A 23,440-nucleotide genomic window follows, 5' to 3' on the forward strand; every position below is an offset into this window, starting at 1 on the left:
GTGTTGGCGCAAAACATCACAAATTAGCATTGTATGCCGATGATCTCCTGGTATACATTACGACTCCCATGGTTTCCTTGCTATCTTTGACCGGGGAATTTGAGCGGTTTGGCCATGTGAGCAATTTCAAAGTCAATTATTCCAAATCGGAGGCATTGAATATATCTCTCGATACTGCCTTAGCCACCCATCTCGCTTGAGTTTTCCCATTCAAATGGCAATCTAAATCTCTAAAATATCTGGGGGTGCAAATTCCCATACACCAGTCGGATTTGTTCGCTCTAAATTACACACCCATCCTGCAGCGCACCTTGAAGGATTTAATGGCGTATGGTGGGAGTCGCATATCGTGGTTTGGGCGCATTAACGCGGTAAAAATGGACATCCTACCCAAATTCCTTTACATATTCCAAACCGTCCCTATCATAATTCCAACGAGCTTCTTCCAAATATTGCATAGGGCCATAACTAAATTTGTTTGGGGCTCCTCTAAGCCTTGTGTTCATTTTACTGTCCTTAGTCGACCGAAAATGGAGGGCGGGGGCAGGATTGCCGGATTTTAAACGCTACCACCAAGCTGCGTTACTGATGCGATTGGTAGACTGGTTCCGCTCAGGTGCGGGTAAGCAATGGGTGCGCATTGAGAAGGCTATGTCTCCCATTGCACTGTCGTCTCTGCCTTGGTTGTCTGCTTCTCAGCGGCCTACATCTTCTCTGCCTTCCCTCACACGTCAGTTTCTTGTAGTCTGGGAGCGGATCATTGCTACGATGGACATTGTTCACCGTCCAGGTCCTCTAACTCCTCTGTTTGATGATCCTTCCTTCCCTCCGGCGGTGGGTGTGGACACATTCCTCTGTTGGGAGAGACAGGACGGTGGTTTCTTGGCTAAGACTCTTACACCTGAGGGTACAATATTGTCACAGTCTGAGGTCTCTGGGGCCTGCCCGGGGGGACGTCCGGTTTGGTGGTCCTATTTTCAGTTGTGCTCCTATCTTTTTTCAATGGGCGACCGTTGTGCTTTGCTGCAGGATAAGACTCCTCTGGAGCACTACTTGTTGTTGACCACTGCCCCCTCTCATGTGCTGTCCTTTTTACACAGGATCCTTCTACCTAAATACGATTACTCTCAGCTGACATTCACTACCGCATGGGATGAGGAATTGGGGACTAGACACTCTGCTGAGGAGTGGGGCACATCTTTCTTCCTGGCGCATAAGCTACCGACCTCGTGCTTTGCTCAGGAAAAAAATTATAAGATTCTCACTAGCTGGTATCGCTGTCCTTCTTTGCTGCATGGGATATTCCCTGATGTACCTGATGAGTGCTGGAGGTGTGGGGAGGCTCCTGGAACCATGCTGCACATTTGGTGGGATTGTCCCAAACTTCGTCCCTTTTGGGGAAAGATTTTTGATCTCGGTAATAAACTTTGTCATACTGAGGTTCAGACCTCGGCCTCCATTGGTTTACTTTCCATGGTTCCGGGATCACTCTCACACCTCAAAAAGAGTGTCTTTCGGCAAGAGCAGTGATTCCTCGTCATTGGAAATCTAGCACTGTGCCTTCCCTGAAGGAATGGGCGACAGAGGTGAACGGAATTATGAGGATGGAGGAGTTGATGTCTGCTGATCAGGGTAAAGCTGAGCTCTTTGTCCGCACCTGGGCAGTGTGGTCTGGATTCTGGGGTGGTGATGATTTACCTCTCTGGCTGGATGGCCTGGATGGCCTTTTTTGAATACCTATATCAAGTCTACCTTTTGCGTGCTATGTCCGTATGTGTTTCCCTTTGTTGTCTTGTGTCTGTGTTAGTCTGTCGTATAATGTGCACTTTTATGCGATAATTGTCATCCACCTGTGGGGACTGGTTTCCCTAAATAATGCACTATCTTTGCTGCACTTATGATATTGTTATTTTCACTGCATTTTTATTTCGTTTTTGCTTACTGACTAGGAGGTTGCCTCCTTCTACTGTTCTATGTCTTTGCATATGTTAGGTGATATTGAAGTGGTTATATTGCACTGTGTGTGAATTTTGCAAATGTATGAAACCATGTATATGCTGTTATGTTGTGTATATTCTCAAAAATAAAAACCTTTGATAAAGAAAAAAAAAAGAGAGAAGTGTATGACGCTGATTGGTCACTGATTGGTCAGCGTCATACACTTCTCTCCACAACGCCCACTTGGTCATATAGTAAAACACACCCAGTTGTCAATTGAGAAACTCATTAGCATAAAGCTAAAATAGGTCAGAACTCCGTCAAAAATGATTGTTTTTCTAAATAAAAAACTGCTGCAATCTACATTACAGCGCCGATCACATCATGTACAAGATAGACCACTTATAATGTGGTGACAGAGCCTGTTTAAAGGAATAGTCCACCAAGGCTCTCTTTTTAGCTGAAAACGTTTCACACGCCCCTTTCTGGGTGACCAGCAAAGTCCCTGAATAACAGACGCCCCTTTTATACAGTATAGCAGTCACTAATCCCCTTAAAGGGGCAGTCCAATGTCAAGTCCGTATTTCACACCGAATAACCACCTCTGTAAATTGAAAGCTGAAGGCATGCCTGGAAGAAGTAAACCATCCAAATATGTTTGGTACACAGCTTCCCTCTCTCAGCCAGGAGGAAGACTGAAAATGTTTATTCAGAACAAAGAAACACAGAAAGAGACACATGCCTCCTCCCCAGAGATGTGGGAGTGCCCAAGCCCCCACCAGTTTCTCAGACTCACTCTTCTTGCATTCCAGGGGGCGGTGTCTTCCATAGGTGTGTCCGACATGAACAAAGAACTTGTTATATATGTCAGTATATTACACAAAGAACTGAAATGTATATACATATGTGTGAGGATAATATTTTTCAAACAATATACATAGTAATGATCCCTGACAGTCCCCCCTAAAAATATTATTACTCTATCCCTGAGTCTTGCCTAGCAACCTATCACTGACCACTCGAACCAGGCGGGTAGGGGTTTTGGATTTCTTCACCAGCTTGAGACGAGCTACTCCTGATGAGTAACCCCCCTTTGTACCTGGACTTCCAAGGTGTCGGAGTGGTCCTAACTTTCCCTATTCTCCTCTGGATACAGGATGGTTGTCTTGATATAATCTACAAACCGCTGCTGGTTGTATATATATATATATATATATATATATATATATATATATATATATATATAATTAATCCGGTCTACATTTTTATTAACAGTAATAATTGTCGCACTGTCACTTACTGTCCTAATGGGACTTTACCCCTGCAGATATGACAGGACATGGGCAGCACAGTGATCTTCACCTCACACCTCCACATAAAACTCCTCAGATTGTAATTTGCAGCACCGTGGCATATTTACACACATTATAATTATAAACCTCAGACATTATGAACAATAGGGCCTCAACTAATAATCATAATGCTATCACCCTCAGGTTTCGGGTCCCATCAGTTCATTGCCAGTCCTGTACACCATCGTCTTCTTCTTCTCCTGTCTTCTGCTATTCACTGACTGTCACCCTCAGGGTAACCCACACAATTGTGGAGTCAGACTACATTGGTGTCCAGTGGGGGAGTTATTATTACCCCCTCCTAGTCACTTTTACTTATCAAAATACTTGATCCTGCTGACGGATTCACTCAGGTCTTTGGTCTTTACTTTGATCTTTGCTGATGTCATCAGGACTTGGTTTGGTCCTTCTCATCTGTCCGACACCGTCTCCTTTAGTTTACGTCATCAGGCTGTACATAGCACCTCATGCTATGAGCCTGGGGTGAGATCCCACGTAGGCGGATTAGTGGAGTTGTATTGTGACTATCACGAACCCTCCGCATCTGTACTCTTTCTCTGGCAAGTTACTTGTCTAGGCGGCCGCTTAGAATTGTGACACTGCCGTCTGTTCATGATAAACGCGTTGTAGTGGCTCAGGCTGCGCCTGCCGCATCTCAGTGATGGAGTTCATCATATTAAAAGTCTCTTAGTTCATATTTACTGGCACTTGCTGGGGACCCCCAACTCTTGTCAATTGTTAAAATAAATACTAATCTGGTGATAACATCATCCGCATACACTATAAACGTTGTTCTAAGTACATACAATAATGTCAGGCCCTTAAACGACATCAAACACCTTTATATAAGGAAAAAAAAAAAACTTCTCTGTTACAATGGACATGGCACCTAGAAGATGTGTAATTATTGGGTACTTCATTTGCACTTGGTGATACTCTTTCAGCAGGATTTGTACCTTGATCTCAGCTGATTGCCTAGAACATCTCCACCTCACAGAAACATACACAGATTCCACATGTTTATTTGACAAGTGTCTCAAACCAATTTTTTCTTACTCTAATCTGGTTCGTTCTACCTGGGAAGGCCTCTCAAGGTCGGTTCTCTTTGTGGGAGGCGGGTATGATAAGGTTGGCACCGGTCTGCCAGGACTGTTCTGTAGGCAAATCAAACAGCTCTAACAGAATTTAGCAGCAACAGCTGTAAAACCTGGGACATACCAATTAGATCTTACCAAATCGATCCTTGCAGTCTTAGGGCATATGTGAGGTCATACACCATCAATGCAAAAGCCATCAAGAGTGCCTTGGGTGTTACCGGTTCACATTCCCTTATCCGTCCACATTCTGTTAGAATCTGGTTCTCACGCCTTTCGCTCCCAGTTGGACTCTTCGTGTGGAGAACAAGCTTTTCATAGCCTAATCAGTAATAGATCTTAATCAGATAATTAACTTGAAGAAAAACATAAACAATGACAGATTTATGTTAAACGTTCACACTGGTCAGTAACTAAAACTGATACCTACAAACTGATTTCTCTTTCCTTTATATATATATATATATATATAGCACACAAGAAGACAGCAGCACTCACATAGGAATAATCGACCAGGTGCCAGGCAAAAACGTCCCGATCCTCGGACGTATAATAATGTATAGCAAAAGAAAATTTGCAGCACTCCAACATGAAAAAAATGGTGGTTTATTCAATCCAAAATAACAGCAACGTTTCAATCCTACAATAGGATCTTTATCAAGCCTAGTGACACATCTATTCAGCAAGTTTTTATATGTTTGAGACTCTTTTACATAATTAGTCTCATTATAAAACAATCAAATGCAAAGTGTATGAAAACAAACATCATAAATTGTGTACGGTATCATCATAAACATAGACATGATACAGAAAATACAGAAGTGTGTATGTGACATCGTGATTAACAATACATAATAACAAAAACATTAAAAACAACTGATTACATTATAATCATTTATGCAGCAGTGGTGTAAAATATATTGGTATATCGTCACTCACCAATCAGAACTTCAGACTCAACTACTCCATTCAAGTGTGTTGCAGCACTCTGCTGCATCCCTCGTGGTAATTGAAATTTGACACATCAGTGTAATCCCCCGAGGCGGAAGTAGTTCATCACTCCGCAGCAGAGAGCATAGGTCGCATCCATATGATGTAATGCGTGTCAATGCGTTCCACTGAGCCGCCCCGTGTATCATGGCATCATGAGTTGCTAAGCAACTGCTGTAACATTATTATAGATATCATTTGACCCAGCTATGTCAGTCAAAAAGTCATGAATGTAAAAAATACAGATATATTAGTAAATGCTCCCTATAGTAAGTGATGGAGATATTAGGAATATCTAAAAGTAGCTTAATGTCGGCTTTTAAAGACGATCCACACGTGGGTTCAAAGACCTCTGTATACAACCAAGTACTCAGAACGATCTTGTTCCCAGAGTTATGGGACCACATAGACACGTCTTCACGTGTCCAGGATGTCACATTATCCTCATACGTGTAACGGACCCATATTATCACACTAGTGATATGATATATCATAAGACAAAAAAAATGCATGAGAATCCCTCTCAATTTTAATATCTCTCTATCACTTTGAAACCTAATAGGAGACTAGAAACAATTCAAATAATAAATATATTTTATTGATGCAATAAGACTTGATGCATTGAACATAGCCCCGTCAAATATCACAGTACAACACCATTGAAAAATAATTAAAGAAGTTCCGAAGTTCTGTTGGGAGTGGTATTCCAATCTAAAAAAAATACAAAACATAATTGTTTTTAGTATTTATAAGACATTGACAGTAAATATGAGATATAGATATTGATATTAATGTGTCAACAATCATCTTACTGAAGAGAACATCAAGAGAACACAAAGGGGCGGAGCTCATAAGGCAATTCTATCTACAACAAATTCTACATTAAGACCACAAGGTTTTAAGGTGTTCAGTAAAAATATCCATCTTAATTCTTTTTTGTGTAAAACCAGATGGCGATCACCGCCAAACTGTAATGGAGGAACATGGTCCAGAATCATAAATGTTAGATCCCTTTCATTGTGACCATGTTCCGAAAAATGTTTAGCCACAGGTAAATCAAGTTTCTTTTTACGTATAGAGAAACGGTGATTGTTTAGACGAGTTTTAAAGGAACAGGTGGTTTCACCCACATATAGGAGGCCACAAGGACACCATAGCACATATATGACCCACTCTGAATCACAGGTGAAATTGTGTTTAATTTTAAACTGTTGTCCAGTCAACGGATGTCTAAAAAATTCCCCTTTGCACATCAAAGCACAATTGACACATCTGTAACATGGAATATTGCCAGGTTTTAGTGGTTTAAAAATAGGTTGTATCGTTTTCTTATGATCTGGCATTCTGGTTTTCACCAGTCTATCTCGAAGATTTTGTGGGCGTCTATAAGACATAAGTGGATTATTATTCAATACATCAATGTGTCCAAAACTATTGCTGATAATTGGCCAATGTCTATTCATAATTTTGGAAATGTCTCCACTCCTATCATTATAAGTAGAGATAAATGGAATACGTTTCCGTTTTCCATGCGTTGACGGTTTTTTAGACTGCAATAAACTGTCCCTCGCTACATTATCAATCTTTTTTCTATGTGTCCACAGCAATGTTTTGGGGTAACCTCTTTGTAAAAAGTTGCTAACCATAGTGTCTAAAGATATATCAAGATCCTCCTGTCTGTCGGTATTACGTTTGGCCCTAATCATTTGGCTATACGGCAAAGACCTTACCATATTTCTCGGATGGCAACTATCAAATCGTAGCAGAGTGTTCCTATCGGTCTCTTTCGTGTACATTTTAGTTCTGATTATATTGTTCACAATAGATACAGTAACATCCAAGAATTGGATATTATCCATAGAATGTTTCATCGTAAATTGAATCTCATCATCTATTGAATTAAGAAACCTGTGAAAATCCATTAATGTAGTAACAGTGTCAGTCCAAATGAGGAAGATGTCATCTATGTAACGCCACCACTTCAAAACATGTGAGAAGTGGTGGGATACATAGACCGACACCTCCTCAATGTTGTCCATGAAAACTCTGGATATGACTACTCTGGATATGGTGGCATTAGATGAGTTGATCCATAACCATGATCTCACTATAAAACCTGCTGATAAGGGTGGAGCAATCGTGGTTATGGATTCAGATATGTTCTTGAGAGAATGCTATAGACAACTAGCAGATACCAATGTATATAGAGTACTAAAAAATGATCCTAGACATGATATTTCAAAAAGAATTACTTCACTTATTAAAATAGCTCTAGATGAAGATGTAATTGATCAAATGCTACATAAATTTCTCACTGTTGAATTTCCTGTCACTCCTTGCTTATATATATTACCAAAAATCCACAAAGATTTAATGAACCCACCAGGTCGCCCTATTGTATCTGGCAGGGGTTCATTAACAAGTAACATCTCTATCTTTGTGGACAAAGTGCTGAGAAATTTTGCTATTAACTCCAAATCTTATATTAGAGACACCACTGATTTTCTACAAAAATTAAAATCTATAAAACTACCAGAGGGGTCCATTTTGGTCTCCTTTGATGTCACATCTCTTTATACCTCGATTGATCACAACAAGGGTCTTGATGCTGTACGACGTAAATTATTGACTTCTGACTATGACAATGCTACTTGTGAGTTTATTATTTCATTAGTGGAACTTATTTTGACATCTAACTATTTCATATTTAAAGAGAGTTATTATATACAGGTGAAAGGAACGGCCATGGGGTCTAACATGGCTCCCACGTACGCCAACATTTTCATGGACAACATTGAGGAGGTGTCGGTCTATGTATCCCACCACTTCTCACATGTTTTGAAGTGGTGGCGTTACATAGATGACATCTTCCTCATTTGGACTGACACTGTTACTACATTAATGGATTTTCACAGGTTTCTTAATTCAATAGATGATGAGATTCAATTTACGATGAAACATTCTATGGATAATATCCAATTCTTGGATGTTACTGTATCTATTGTGAACAATATAATCAGAACTAAAATGTACACGAAAGAGACCGATAGGAACACTCTGCTACGATTTGATAGTTGCCATCCGAGAAATATGGTAAGGTCTTTGCCGTATAGCCAAATGATTAGGGCCAAACGTAATACCGACAGACAGGAGGATCTTGATATATCTTTAGACACTATGGTTAGCAACTTTTTACAAAGAGGTTACCCCAAAACATTGCTGTGGACACATAGAAAAAAGATTGATAATGTAGCGAGGGACAGTTTATTGCAGTCTAAAAAACCGTCAACGCATGGAAAACGGAAACGTATTCCATTTATCTCTACTTATAATGATAGGAGTGGAGACATTTCCAAAATTATGAATAGACATTGGCCAATTATCAGCAATAGTTTTGGACACATTGATGTATTGAATAATAATCCACTTATGTCTTATAGACGCCCACAAAATCTTCGAGATAGACTGGTGAAAACCAGAATGCCAGATCATAAGAAAACGATACAACCTATTTTTAAACCACTAAAACCTGGCAATATTCCATGTTACAGATGTGTCAATTGTGCTTTGATGTGCAAAGGGGAATTTTTTAGACATCCGTTGACTGGACAACAGTTTAAAATTAAACACAATTTCACCTGTGATTCAGAGTGGGTCATATATGTGCTATGGTGTCCTTGTGGCCTCCTATATGTGGGTGAAACCACCTGTTCCTTTAAAACTCGTCTAAACAATCACCGTTTCTCTATACGTAAAAAGAAACTTGATTTACCTGTGGCTAAACATTTTTCGGAACATGGTCACAATGAAAGGGATCTAACATTTATGATTCTGGACCATGTTCCTCCATTACAGTTTGGCGGTGATCGCCATCTGGTTTTACACAAAAAAGAATTAAGATGGATATTTTTACTGAACACCTTAAAACCTTGTGGTCTTAATGTAGAATTTGTTGTAGATAGAATTGCCTTATGAGCTCCGCCCCTTTGTGTTCTCTTGATGTTCTCTTCAGTAAGATGATTGTTGACACATTAATATCAATATCTATATCTCATATTTACTGTCAATGTCTTATAAATACTAAAAACAATTATGTTTTGTATTTTTTTTAGATTGGAATACCACTCCCAACAGAACTTCGGAACTTCTTTAATTATTTTTCAATGGTGTTGTACTGTGATATTTGACGGGGCTATGTTCAATGCACCAAGTCTTATTGCATCAATAAAATATATTTATTATTTGAATTGTTTCTAGTCTCCTATTAGGTTTCAAAGTGATAGAGAGATATTAAAATTGAGAGGGATTCTCATGCATTTTTTTTGTCTTATGATATATCATATCACTAGTGTGATAATATGGGTCCGTTACACGTATGAGGATAATGTGACATCCTGGACACGTGAAGACGTGTCTATGTGGTCCCATAACTCTGGGAACAAGATCGTTCTGAGTACTTGGTTGTATACAGAGGTCTTTGAACCCACGTGTGGATCGTCTTTAAAAGCCGACATTAAGCTACTTTTAGATATTCCTAATATCTCCATCACTTACTATAGGGAGCATTTACTAATATATCTGTATTTTTTACATTCATGACTTTTTGACTGACATAGCTGGGTCAAATGATATCTATAATAATGTTACAGCAGTTGCTTAGCAACTCATGATGCCATGATACACGGGGCGGCTCAGTGGAACGCATTGACACGCATTACATCATATGGATGCGACCTATGCTCTCTGCTGCGGAGTGATGAACTACTTCCGCCTCGGGGGATTACACTGATGTGTCAAATTTCAATTACTACGAGGGATGCAGCAGAGTGCTGCAACACACTTGAATGGAGTAGTTGAGTCTGAAGTTCTGATTGGTGAGTGACGATATACCAATATATTTTACACCACTGCTGCATAAATGATTATAATGTAATCAGTTGTTTTTAATGTTTTTGTTATTATGTATTGTTAATCACGATGTCACATACACACTTCTGTATTTTCTGTATCATGTCTATGTTTATGATGATACCGTACACAATTTATGATGTTTGTTTTCATACACTTTGCATTTGATTGTTTTATAATGAGACTAATTATGTAAAAGAGTCTCAAACATATAAAAACTTGCTGAATAGATGTGTCACTAGGCTTGATAAAGATCCTATTGTAGGATTGAAACGTTGCTGTTATTTTGGATTGAATAAACCACCATTTTTTTCATGTTGGAGTGCTGCAAATTTTCTTTTGCTATACATTATTATACGTCCGAGGATCGGGACGTTTTTGCCTGGCACCTGGTCGATTATTCCTATGTGAGTGCTGCTGTCTTCTTGTGTGCTATATTTGGATTCCATTAGCTTGCACCACGTTTTTTCAACCATCATTTACTCGTTTAACATGGAGCAGGTCAATATACCTGCTGGGAATGTTTCATCCAATACTGCTGCTGTTTTTACTGAAGAGGACATTGAAAGAATCCTGAGTGGAGCGGAGGGTGATGTGTCATTTTTAAGTGTTCCTTCTATTACTGACATCAAGAGAAATCTGGAATTTGAGTCACGACGTCTGATTAATGTTGAATTACATCTACTCACATTGGGACAATACTATAGAAACAACATGATCCCACGGGGGATGAGAATTTTACTTAAACCAACGATGCATATGCAACACGAAGAGTTCAGGAATAAAAATGAGCAACTCGCTAGCAAATATGCCTTGGAAACTATATTACTTAATATGGATTTTTTGCAGAGAGATCTGAGATCTTTAAGGGTGAAAGCACAAGATTTGGAGAACACACTTAAATCGTTGGTGCAAACTGATGATTTTAATATACACATGGAGAAATTACGTATGACGCTCAATAAAGTGAGGATGGATATAGAAGAAACCAAAAAGAAGAAATGGTTCCGTGATCAAACAGATTATTCCATGGGACGTGTTTACACATGGGACAATTCTCTCAATTATGCTGATGGAGCCTTCAGACGTGACAACAAAAGAAGCAATGAACCGGCTTTCAATAAAAGCGATTCCCGTAATCAATTCCATACTAAGAAATATCCTCCAAGTAATAATGAAGATTTTTTAGATTCCAGTCCACTGGACAAATCAAAAAGAAGAAAACCAGACGAGCAGGTCGTAGGAGAAGCAGAGGAAGGAAGAACCCGTTTTCAAAAATCTACTCATCAGAAAGGGCAGAAACCGGTGCAGGACAGCACCAAGAGGACTCTGCCCAAACCACAGTGGTAAATATCTCTCAACATCAATTGTCTCATACACAATTACAATTATTATCAAAAGGGTTGTCATTTTGCCCTAATCAGCATATTGATTGGTTTCAATTAGAGTTGGATATTTACAGTTTTGTTAGAGCTGTTAAATTGAAGGTTTGGTTTGAAACACAACCGGTTAATCCAGTAATACAGGATACCCTTCCGATACTATCACTTAAAAAACTGGGGTTATTTAATAAGAGTGTGTTCCAACCTCCTATAACATCACATGCGATAGAAACCTTTAGAGAACTAGTACAGAAAGATATTGCTTTACTTAGGTCTCAAACGAGTGAATTGAGCTTTAAACAGCCTAATATGACTACTCTGGATATGGTGGCATTAGATGAGTTGATCCATAACCATGATCTCACTATAAAACCTGCTGATAAGGGTGGAGCAATCGTGGTTATGGATTCAGATATGTACTTGAGAGAATGCTATAGACAACTAGCAGATACCAATGTATATAGAGTACTAAAAAATGATCCTAGACATGATATTTCAAAAAGAATTACTTCACTTATTAAAATAGCTCTAGATGAAGATGTAATTGATCAAATGCTACATAAATTTCTCACTGTTGAATTTCCTGTCACTCCTTGCTTATATATATTACCAAAAATCCACAAAGATTTAATGAACCCACCAGGTCGCCCTATTGTATCTGGCAGGGGTTCATTAACAAGTAACATCTCTATCTTTGTGGACAAAGTGCTGAGAAATTTTGCTATTAACTCCAAATCTTATATTAGAGACACCACTGATTTTCTACAAAAATTAAAATCTATAAAACTACCAGAGGGGTCCATTTTGGTCTCCTTTGATGTCACATCTCTTTATACCTCGATTGATCACAACAAGGGTCTTGATGCTGTACGACGTAAATTATTGACTTCTGACTATGACAATGCTACTTGTGAGTTTATTATTTCATTAGTGGAACTTATTTTGACATCTAACTATTTCATATTTAAAGAGAGTTATTATATACAGGTGAAAGGAACGGCCATGGGGTCTAACATGGCTCCCACGTACGCCAACATTTTCATGGACAACATTGAGGAGGTGTCGGTCTATGTATCCCACCACTTCTCACATGTTTTGAAGTGGTGGCGTTACATAGATGACATCTTCCTCATTTGGACTGACACTGTTACTACATTAATGGATTTTCACAGGTTTCTTAATTCAATAGATGATGAGATTCAATTTACGATGAAACATTCTATGGATAATATCCAATTCTTGGATGTTACTGTATCTATTGTGAACAATATAATCAGAACTAAAATGTACACGAAAGAGACCGATAGGAACACTCTGCTACGATTTGATAGTTGCCATCCGAGAAATATGGTAAGGTCTTTGCCGTATAGCCAAATGATTAGGGCCAAACGTAATACCGACAGACAGGAGGATCTTGATATATCTTTAGACACTATGGTTAGCAACTTTTTACAAAGAGGTTACCCCAAAACATTGCTGTGGACACATAGAAAAAAGATTGATAATGTAGCGAGGGACAGTTTATTGCAGTCTAAAAAACCGTCAACGCATGGAAAACGGAAACGTATTCCATTTATCTCTACTTATAATGATAGGAGTGGAGACATTTCCAAAATTATGAATAGACATTGGCCAATTATCAGCAATAGTTTTGGACACATTGATGTATTGAATAATAATCCACTTATGTCTTATAGACGCCCACAAAATCTTCGAGATAGACTGGTGAAAACCAGAATGCCAGATCATAAGAAAACGATACAACCTATTTTTAAACCACTAAAACCTGGCAATATTCCATGTTACAGATGTGTCAATTGTGCTTTGATGTGCAAAGGGGAATTTTTTAGACATCCGTTGACTGGACAACAGTTTAAAATTAAACACAATTTCACCTGTGATTCAGAGTGGGTCATATATGTGCTATGGTGTCCTTGTGGCCTCCTATATGTGGGTGAAACCACCTGTTCCTTTAAAACTCGTCTAAACAATCACCGTTTCTCTATACGTAAAAAGAAACTTGATTTACCTGTGGCTAAACATTTTTCGGAACATGGTCACAATGAAAGGGATCTAACATTTATGATTCTGGACCATGTTCCTCCATTACAGTTTGGCGGTGATCGCCATCTGGTTTTACACAAAAAAGAATTAAGATGGATATTTTTACTGAACACCTTAAAACCTTGTGGTCTTAATGTAGAATTTGTTGTAGATAGAATTGCCTTATGAGCTCCGCCCCTTTGTGTTCTCTTGATGTTCTCTTCAGTAAGATGATTGTTGACACATTAATATCAATATCTATATCTCATATTTACTGTCAATGTCTTATAAATACTAAAAACAATTATGTTTTGTATTTTTTTTAGATTGGAATACCACTCCCAACAGAACTTCGGAACTTCTTTAATTATTTTTCAATGGTGTTGTACTGTGATATTTGACGGGGCTATGTTCAATGCATCAAGTCTTATTGCATCAATAAAATATATTTATTATTTGAATTGTTTCTAGTCTCCTATTAGGTTTCAAAGTGATAGAGAGATATTAAAATTGAGAGGGATTCTCATGCATTTTTTTTGTCTTATGATATATCATATCACTAGTGTGATAATATGGGTCCGTTACACGTATGAGGATAATGTGACATCCTGGACACGTGAAGACGTGTCTATGTGGTCCCATAACTCTGGGAACAAGATCGTTCTGAGTACTTGGTTGTATACAGAGGTCTTTGAACCCACGTGTGGATCGTCTTTAAAAGCCGACATTAAGCTACTTTTAGATATTCCTAATATCTCCATCACTTACTATAGGGAGCATTTACTAATATATCTGTATTTTTTACATTCATGACTTTTTGACTGACATAGCTGGGTCAAATGATATCTATAATAATGTTACAGCAGTTGCTTAGCAACTCATGATGCCATGATACACGGGGCGGCTCAGTGGAACGCATTGACACGCATTACATCATATGGATGCGACCTATGCTCTCTGCTGCGGAGTGATGAACTACTTCCGCCTCGGGGGATTACACTGATGTGTCAAATTTCAATTACCACGAGGGATGCAGCAGAGTGCTGCAACACACTTGAATGGAGTAGTTGAGTCTGAAGTTCTGATTGGTGAGTGACGATATACCAATATATTTTACACCACTGCTGCATAAATGATTATAATGTAATCAGTTGTTTTTAATGTTTTTGTTATTATGTATTGTTAATCACGATGTCACATACACACTTCTGTATTTTCTGTATCATGTCTATGTTTATGATGATACCGTACACAATTTATGATGTTTGTTTTCATACACTTTGCATTTGATTGTTTTATAATGAGACTAATTATGTAAAAGAGTCTCAAACATATAAAAACTTGCTGAATAGATGTGTCACTAGGCTTGATAAAGATCCTATTGTAGGATTGAAACGTTGCTGTTATTTTGGATTGAATAAACCACCATTTTTTTCATGTTGGAGTGCTGCAAATTTTCTTTTGCTATATATATATATATATATATATATATATATACATACACACACATATATGCACTGCACAGAATTCTCTGCTCTAAAATTTCCCTTTCACAACAAAAATAAAAAGAAACAAATAAAAATGTTTTCGAATGGGAATATTCCGCTTCTGTACCTTTTATCTGACGCATGACTCTAATAGTCCAATGCTAAGGCTGGTCTAGAACTTTACATAAAACTTAACCTCAGTATTTAATATTCCCACAACACTTCTTAAATACAGTTATTAAACAAACTAACTTTGGGATAACATCTGGAGAACAGCTGATATCTTATTGTACAAACATCAGGTCAATACTTGGGATAACATTGTTCCCCCGTCACTTACACACAACATCTGCAGTGGGGAAGATACAGGCCGGGCTTCAGGCCCCCCTGAGAACAGGTCAACACACACGATCACATTGTCATACACTTCTACCTCGGGTAGTTGTATGTTCTGCAGTCGCTGGAACTGGTAATCTGGCCGGGCTGCACTTTTCACAGGTACCTTTGCTGTTTTACCTATGTCATGCCGTATGCACATCATGCCGGCTGCTTCAAACCTAGTGGTGGCATTATTGTATCCAGGGACAAGCCAATTTACTGACACCTGGCTGCACATACCCTTGTTGTCAGGTCTGTCTTCTCTCGCTCTCTCAATTGGCTTACCCGATGATCCAATAAAGTTCCTACTACCAATGGGCCCATAATTGTGGGCGATGCCAAAAGCGTACCTAGAGTCAGTGTAAATGTCGGCCGTCTTACCTTTTGCCAGGTTACAAGCCTCAGCGAGCACCTCCAGCTCCGCTCCTTGAGATGAACAAGAAGGTGAGAGTGGTTTCTGGGTAATTTACCTGGTGCCTCGTATCCTGTCTTGTACATACTGTATAATAAAATCTCTTTATTACAAATTTACATTAGAAACCCATGTCGCATATAGATAGAACATCTCAAAGGGGTGGCGTCTTCATCCTCTAAAATAAAACCAAATGTTATACACTTCTCCACACTCATCTGATAATCCAGAACACTTTGAGAATCTCACTTTTATCAGGTTCTGCAAATACTTGATTAATACAAAGACAAATAAAAAATAAAAGAAATTCCTAAAAACTTTACATCAAATTAACAATGTCCAGACAATTTTTGTTTTGCCTTCTCCCCCATCTAAATCCATAAAGACTCGTGTGGGTGACGTCACCTCTGCCTCCTGTGTAAATTTGCTGGAGGGGGATGGTCTTTTACACAATACCTCATATTGGATGGAGACTACATCACAGCTTACCCAGTGCCATATTTACTGTTCTGGAAAGATCTGGAACCATCTACACAGAAAAACCTCAACATTTAGGTTACTCTCATACACATTTAATCTGGATTACTCATTGGGGTCTCTTACACATTTTTAGATCTCCTGAAACCAAATTAATTAATTCAAAACAAACCAAAATTGTACCTGATCAGTCCCTTCACCATTCCCCCCTTTGTGGACTCTGCGAAAGTAATGTAGCAGAGTTCAAAACTACATCTCAACATAACAAAGTCGGACACTAGTTGAACCCCCTGTATTGTACAACAGCCTGAAACAAAAATGACTTTTTCCTGACGAAAATACATTTTATCTTTACAATGACATAACTCATGTGTGAAATCATTATAATGTGAAAATATTATACCTGATAACATTAATTACTGCAAACCAATAAACTGTATATAAAAATAGGGAACGGTAGGGGCACATACATTTTCAAACCCCCCCCCCCCCCGTGTCTCACAGTATCTATAGCTTAATACATCTGAATTTACATCAAAACACATGAAATCTGATCACATCACAACACATAAATATCGTAACTTTTATAAACAACAGCGCATGCGCAAAGAGAAGAAATTAATTTAGGTTTGTAGACATCACTGATATATATATCTCTCTCAGCAGTGCATACTGAAATCCTTTGTCTCATCAGCCCTGCAGACTGCAGCCAGTCAGCCCCCCTCCTCCTCCCAAACACAGCATACTACAGGGGGGAGGCGGGGGGGGGGGGGTCATACACTCACAGCTTCTAACAGCGTCTAGTCTCACAATCTTAACACTTTCAATGCCGGCAAAACAACATACGTATCTGCAATCATTCATCACACCATTGTATAGGAATTATCTATATTCAAAACATCAACCACATAATCTGTAACAGTATCCAATCTGTCGGCCACCATCTCTATATTATGATGACGTGTTGCTTCATCAGTGAACAGCGTCTAGCATGGAACCTAAAAATAGGAAAGACACTAAAAATGACAAAATTAACAAGGGATTATTTCATACTGATTTGGTTGGGCCGGGCGTGGCCACATCAGGGGTGGGTGGTGGGGGCAGCCTCTCCCATTGGAAACACAGTGCGCAGCTGTGAGGGGGGGGGGGTTCCCACCCACAATGAGTACACACTCAACATGAGGTACGGACACCATTACCGGGCGTCGGCTGGTCCTGTGTTTTCTAATACCTATAACATACAATACCTTTCTTATTCCTAACTTCCATTCACTTCACCAAATCATGAATAGGATCGGGTGATACTGATGATTTGAATATGGACCATAAACCATCCATTCTAACAGTCTATATTATACACGTAATTTATATAACAATCTTCGGTCTATAACTCTCTGACATGGTTAATATATATATATATATATTACCCACGACTTATCACACAACTTAACAGGTTGTTTTTTTTGTTTTTTTTTCATACACCCCGCGTATGCCTTATCACACGACTTATCAGTGTTTTTTGTTTTTTTTTCAGTTTATACACCCCGCGTATGCCTTATCACACGACTTATCAGTGTTTTGCATTGCACCACGCGTGCACCTGTCTCACGTCTTATCACACGTCTTATCAGTGCATCATTGCACCCCGTGTGCCCGCGTATAGGACAGGTTATAATACTATCCACTACTTATCACACATCTATATTGTGTCCGCGTATTTTCTATCTAGTCCCTAATTACCCAGACGATGGTTAGTCGAGCGCGACTAAGGTCTCACAGGTTTTTTTGACCTCACAGCGGAAAATATCACCTCTGTCGCCTGAGATAATCCAGGAAATCAACAAAAGGGTTCTACAGATCGCCACAAGACTGTCCACTAACAGAGATAAGTCGAAGATTCATAAAATTAACTCGCTTACCGTGTAGCGGAGGTGATCAAATTCCTTCAGTGGGCAACTTTGAGTCCTCTGTTTCACCCTGTGATTGTCGATTGTCCGGATTTTGATATTTCCTCGAGTGAGGCCCCACGTTCGGGCGCCAAATGTCAAGTCCGTATTTCACACCGAATAACCACCTCTGTAAATTGAAAGCTGAAGGCATGCCTGGAAGAAGTAAACCATCCAAATATGTTTGGTACACAGCTTCCCTCTCTCAGCCAGGAGGAAGACTGAAAACTTTTTATTCAGAACAAAGAAACACAGAAAGAGACACATGCCTCCTCCCCAGAGATGTGGGAGTGCCCAAGCCCCCACCAGTTTCTCAGACTCACTCTTCTTGCATTCCAGGGGGCGGTGTCTTCCATAGGTGTGTCCGACATGAACAAAGAACTTGTTATATATGTCAGTATATTACACAAAGAACTGAAATGTATATACATATGTGTGAGGATAATATTTTTCAAACAATATACATAGTAATGATCCCTGACACCACTATTAGCAAATAAATCTTATCCCTTGTATAGTCATTTCTCCATACAGTGGCATAACTATAGGGGTCGCAGCTGCCACAATTTGCCGCGGCCCCTCGCACCACATCTATAAAATGTTACTATAGTACCTCCTGGGGCCTATGAAATAAACGACACGTGCCCCTGTTACTATAGTGACTGACAATATACTTATCCTCCTCGTTCCGAGCGCAGGGGAGATCCTGGCGTCTCTTCACGTCATGACGTCGCATCGCTGTGCGCAACATCCCGACTCTGGATGGAGTCAGGACCTCCGCTGCGGCCGGAGCTAAAGAGAAGGGTAAGTATACTATTACTGCCTGCTGGGGCCAATAGAAACTACAGTTCGTCACGCATAAAAGAAGCCGTCCCGCAGCGATATCAACTAAAAAATAAAAAAGTTATGGCTGTCAGAAAATGGCGACATTAAAACATGATTTTTTTAGAAAAGAGTATTTTTATTGTGGGAACGTAGTGAAACGTAAAAAAACGATATAAATTTGGTGTCGCTGTAATCGTATCGCCCCACAGAATAAAGTTAACATGTTGTTTATACTGCACGGTGAACACTGTAAAAAAAAACAAAGAAAAGTGCTAGAATTGCTGTTTTGTTGTTTCCTCATCTCCCAAAAAATGGAATACATAGTGATAAAAAAATCGCATGTACCCCAAAATGGAACCAATAAAAATTACAGCTCGTTCCACAAAAAACACGCCCTCACAGAGCTCAGAAAAATAACACGTTATGGCTCTCAAAACGCAATGATGCTAAATGACGACCCAGACTAATTTTTTAGGTCCAGTAGAATTTCACTAAATATCCCACATCGTCATTTGCTGGACCCCACAGGTGGACCCTGTAGATGCATCGGAGATGAGGAAACTTTAGGGCCTTGTGCTGCTTATAGGGCTAGTGAAGAAGTCAAAGATTAGGCAATACTGGAGCACAGATATTTTGCATAATACCCAATGAACCCGGCCTGTGTATAAAGGATTGGTTCAAAGCGTACCACACCAATCCATGGATTATTCATTCACCCCATTATTACATCATCCTATTATGCCCTGATGTACTCCGCCCAGCTAACATATACCCTGATGTACGCCGCCCAGCTTACATATACCCTGATGTACTCCGCCCAGCTTACATATACCCTGATGTACTCCGCCCAGTTTACATATGCCCTGATGTACTCCACCCAGCTTACATATACCCTGATGTACTCCGCCCAGCTTACATTTACCCTGATGTACTCCGCCCAGCTTACATATACAATGATGTACTCCGCCCAGCTTACATATACAATGATGTACTCCGCACAGCTTACATATGCCCTGATGTACTCCGCCCAGCTTACATATACCCTGATGTACTCCGCACAGCTTACATATACCCTGATGTACTCCTCACAGCTTGCATATAGCCTGATGTACCCGCACATATTACATATATCCTGATGTACTCTACAGTTTACATATATCCTGATGTACTCCGCGCATATTACATATACCCTGATGTGCTCCGCACAGCTTACATATACCCTGATGTACTCCGCCCAGTTTACATATATCCTGATGTACTCCGCCCAGCTTACATATACCCTGATGTACTCCGCCCAGTTTACATATGCCCTGATGTACTCCACCCAGCTTACATATACCCTGATGTACTCCGCCCAGCTTACATTTACCCTGATGTACTCCGCCCAGCTTACATATACAATGATGTACTCCGCCCAGCTTACATATACAATGATGTACTCCGCACAGCTTACATATGCCCTGATGTACTCCGCCCAGCTTACATATACCCTGATGTACTCCGCACAGCTTACATATACCCTGATGTACTCCGCACAGCTTGCATATAGCCTGATGTACCCGCACATATTACATATATCCTGATGTACTCTACAGTTTACATATATCCTGATGTACTCCGCGCATATTACATATACCCTGATGTACTCCGCACAGCTTACATATACCCTGATGTACTCCGCCCAGTTTACATATATCCTGATGCACTCCACCCAGCTAACATATACCCTGATGTACTCCGCACAGCTTACATATATCCTGATGCACTCCACCCAGCTAACATATACCCTGATGTACTCCGCACAGCTTACATATGCCCTGATGTACTCCACAGTTTACATATATCCTGATGTACTACGCACAGCTTACATATATCCTGATGTACTCCGCGCATATTACATATACCCTGATGTACTCCGCCCAGCTTACATATACCCTGATGTACTCCGCACAGCTTACATATACCCTGATGTACTCCGCCCAGCTTACATATACCCTGGTGTACTCCGCCCAGCTTACATATGCCCTGATGTACTCCGCCCAGCTTACATATACCCTGATGTACTTCGCCCAGCTTACATATACCCGGATGTTCTCCGCCCAGCTTACATATGCCATGATGTACTTCGCCCAGCTTACATATACCCTGATGTACTCCGCCCAGCTTAAATATGCCCTGATGTACTCCGCCCGGCTTACATATACTCTGATGTACTCCGCCCAGCTTACATATGCCCTGATGTACTCCGCCCAGTTTACATATATTCTGATGTACTCCACCCAGATTACATATACCCTGATGTACTCCGCCCAGCTTACATATATAATTGTCACGGACACAGGGTATGTGGACCCACTAGGCCGCACCGCCGTAGCGGGGAGGCAGCTGACCAGGTCACAGTCTATGCGGAAGTCAATGGCAGACAGTAATGCTTTGGGTACCTGAAATAGTCCCGGCGGTGGCTGTGGCTACAGCACGGATGGAGGCAGATGCGGCAGGTGGCGCCAGACGTGGCGGGCAGTATCCGATGAAGCGGAAGACACTTGGCGTGGCAGATGACACTTGGCGTGGCAGATGACACTTGGCGTGGCAGAAGACACTTGGCGTGGCAGAAGACACTTGGCGTGGCAGATGACACTTGGCGTGGCAGAAGACACTTGACGCTGGTAGGCACAGGAACTGGATACGGGATACGGAATACAGGAGCAAGGTACACTGGGAGGCTGGAAGACACTGGGAGACCATAAGCAAGACGAACAACGGGAAAACTAACTGGCAAAGGGCAAGAGGGCAGAGCCCTTTTTATAGCCTGGGCCAGATTACAGCTTTTTACAAAAACGCGCGCACTGGCCCTTTAAGGCCGTGCACCCGCCGGAGACACTCGGAATCCGGAAGAGAGTGCCGGCGCCTGACTGGGTGACGACGCTGCAGTCAGGTAAGCTGTCCATGGCCACGGCCGTCGGGGTTAACGACCGATCGACGGGCCGTGGCCATAGACGGTACAGCATCCCCCCTCTTACGCCCCCTCTTCTTGGGACCAGAGCGAGAGAGAAACTTCCTCACAAGAACAGGGGCATCGATGTTCTCCTCTGGCTCCCAAGACCTCTCTTCTGGGCCGAACCCCCTCCAGTCCACCAAATAAAATGTCCTTCCTCCCACCTTCTTGGTAGCCAGAATCTCCTTTACCTCGAAAGTCCCAGATGGACCGGCAGGAACCACTGTGGTACTAGGAGTCCTGGAGTAGCGGTTCAGGACCACCGGTTTTAGCAGGGAGACGTGAAAGGAGTTAGGAATCCTGAGAGTGGGGGGGAGCCGCAGCTTGTAGGATACCGGGTTAATTTGTAGCAGGACTTCAAAGGGACCAAGGAACCTCGGGGCAAATTTGCATGACGGCACCTTCAGCCGGATATTCCTAGAGGACAGTCAGACTTTAGTCCCTGGAAGGAACTGCGGAGGAACCCGTCTTCTTGTATCTGCCTTTCTCTTCATGTGGTCCACCACCAAGAGGATAGAAGATCGGGTCTGTTGCCATATCTGTAGAAAGTCCCTGAAGGTGGAGTCGGCTGCAGGCACCTGGGACATTGTAGAAACAGGAAGAGGTATACGAGGATGTTGGCCGTAGACGACGAAAAATGGACTGGATGTGGTCGACTCACTGGTGTGGTTGTTATAGGAAAACTCTGCCCACGGGAGCAACTGCACCCAATCATCATGGCGCCTGGACACAAAGTGACGTAGGTAGTTCTCCATAACCTGGTTAACTCTCTCGACTTGCCCGTTGGACTGGGGATGATAAGCCGAAGAGAAGTCCAATTTCACACCAAGGAGCCCGCAGAGTGCTCTCCAAAACTTCGAGGTGAACTGGATACCTCTGTCCGAGACAATATGCAGGGGCAATCCATGCAGATGGAAGATGTGCTGTATGAAGAGATCAGCCAACCGCGTAGCAGACGGCAGAGCGGTCAACGGGATGAAGTGAGCCATCTTGGAAAATCGATCCACCACCACCCAGATCACACTGCAACTCGCAGAAGGGGGAAGATCCGTGACGAAGTCCATAGCAACATGTTGCCACGGGGCAACGGGCACAGGCAGTGGTTGGAGCAGGCCCGCAGGTCTGGAGTGAGCAACTTTATTTGCTGCACAGACTGTGCAAGAGGAGACAAAGTCCATGACATCTATGGGCAGCGTGGGCCACCAGAACTGAC

The 23,440-nt window shown here is 41.0% G+C and overlaps 2 protein-coding genes across 3 annotated transcripts in view; both read left to right on the forward strand.

Annotated features, from left to right (window-relative positions):
- LOC142684080 (histone H3-like centromeric protein A) overlaps positions 1 to 23,440 on the forward strand; it is a 322,916-nt gene that overhangs the window by 144,096 nt on the left and 155,380 nt on the right. The gene's annotated exons all lie outside the window — the stretch shown is intronic.
- LOC142684084 (uncharacterized) lies at positions 10,185 to 15,144 on the forward strand. Of its 2 annotated transcripts, none has more exons than XR_012853983.1 (2): positions 10,185 to 10,248; positions 14,034 to 15,144. XR_012853983.1 is itself a non-coding variant. In XM_075847472.1 (2 exons), coding segments are annotated over exons 1-2 (855 nt in total). In that variant the 5' UTR covers positions 10,192 to 10,774; the 3' UTR covers positions 14,035 to 15,144. The 2 variants fall into 2 exon arrangements, 1 of the variants encoding a protein (XP_075703587.1); XM_075847472.1 differs by having other exon boundaries at positions 10,192 to 11,628.

The sequence above is a fragment of the Rhinoderma darwinii genome (genome assembly GCF_050947455.1).
Source record: "Rhinoderma darwinii isolate aRhiDar2 chromosome 4 unlocalized genomic scaffold, aRhiDar2.hap1 SUPER_4_unloc_5, whole genome shotgun sequence".
Lineage (NCBI taxonomy): Eukaryota > Metazoa > Chordata > Amphibia > Anura > Rhinodermatidae > Rhinoderma > Rhinoderma darwinii.

Coding starts and splice junctions, on each gene's coding strand:
- LOC142684084 (XM_075847472.1), top strand. CDS start 10,775: ATGGAGCAGGTCAATATACCTGCTGGGAATGTTTCATCCAATACTGCT.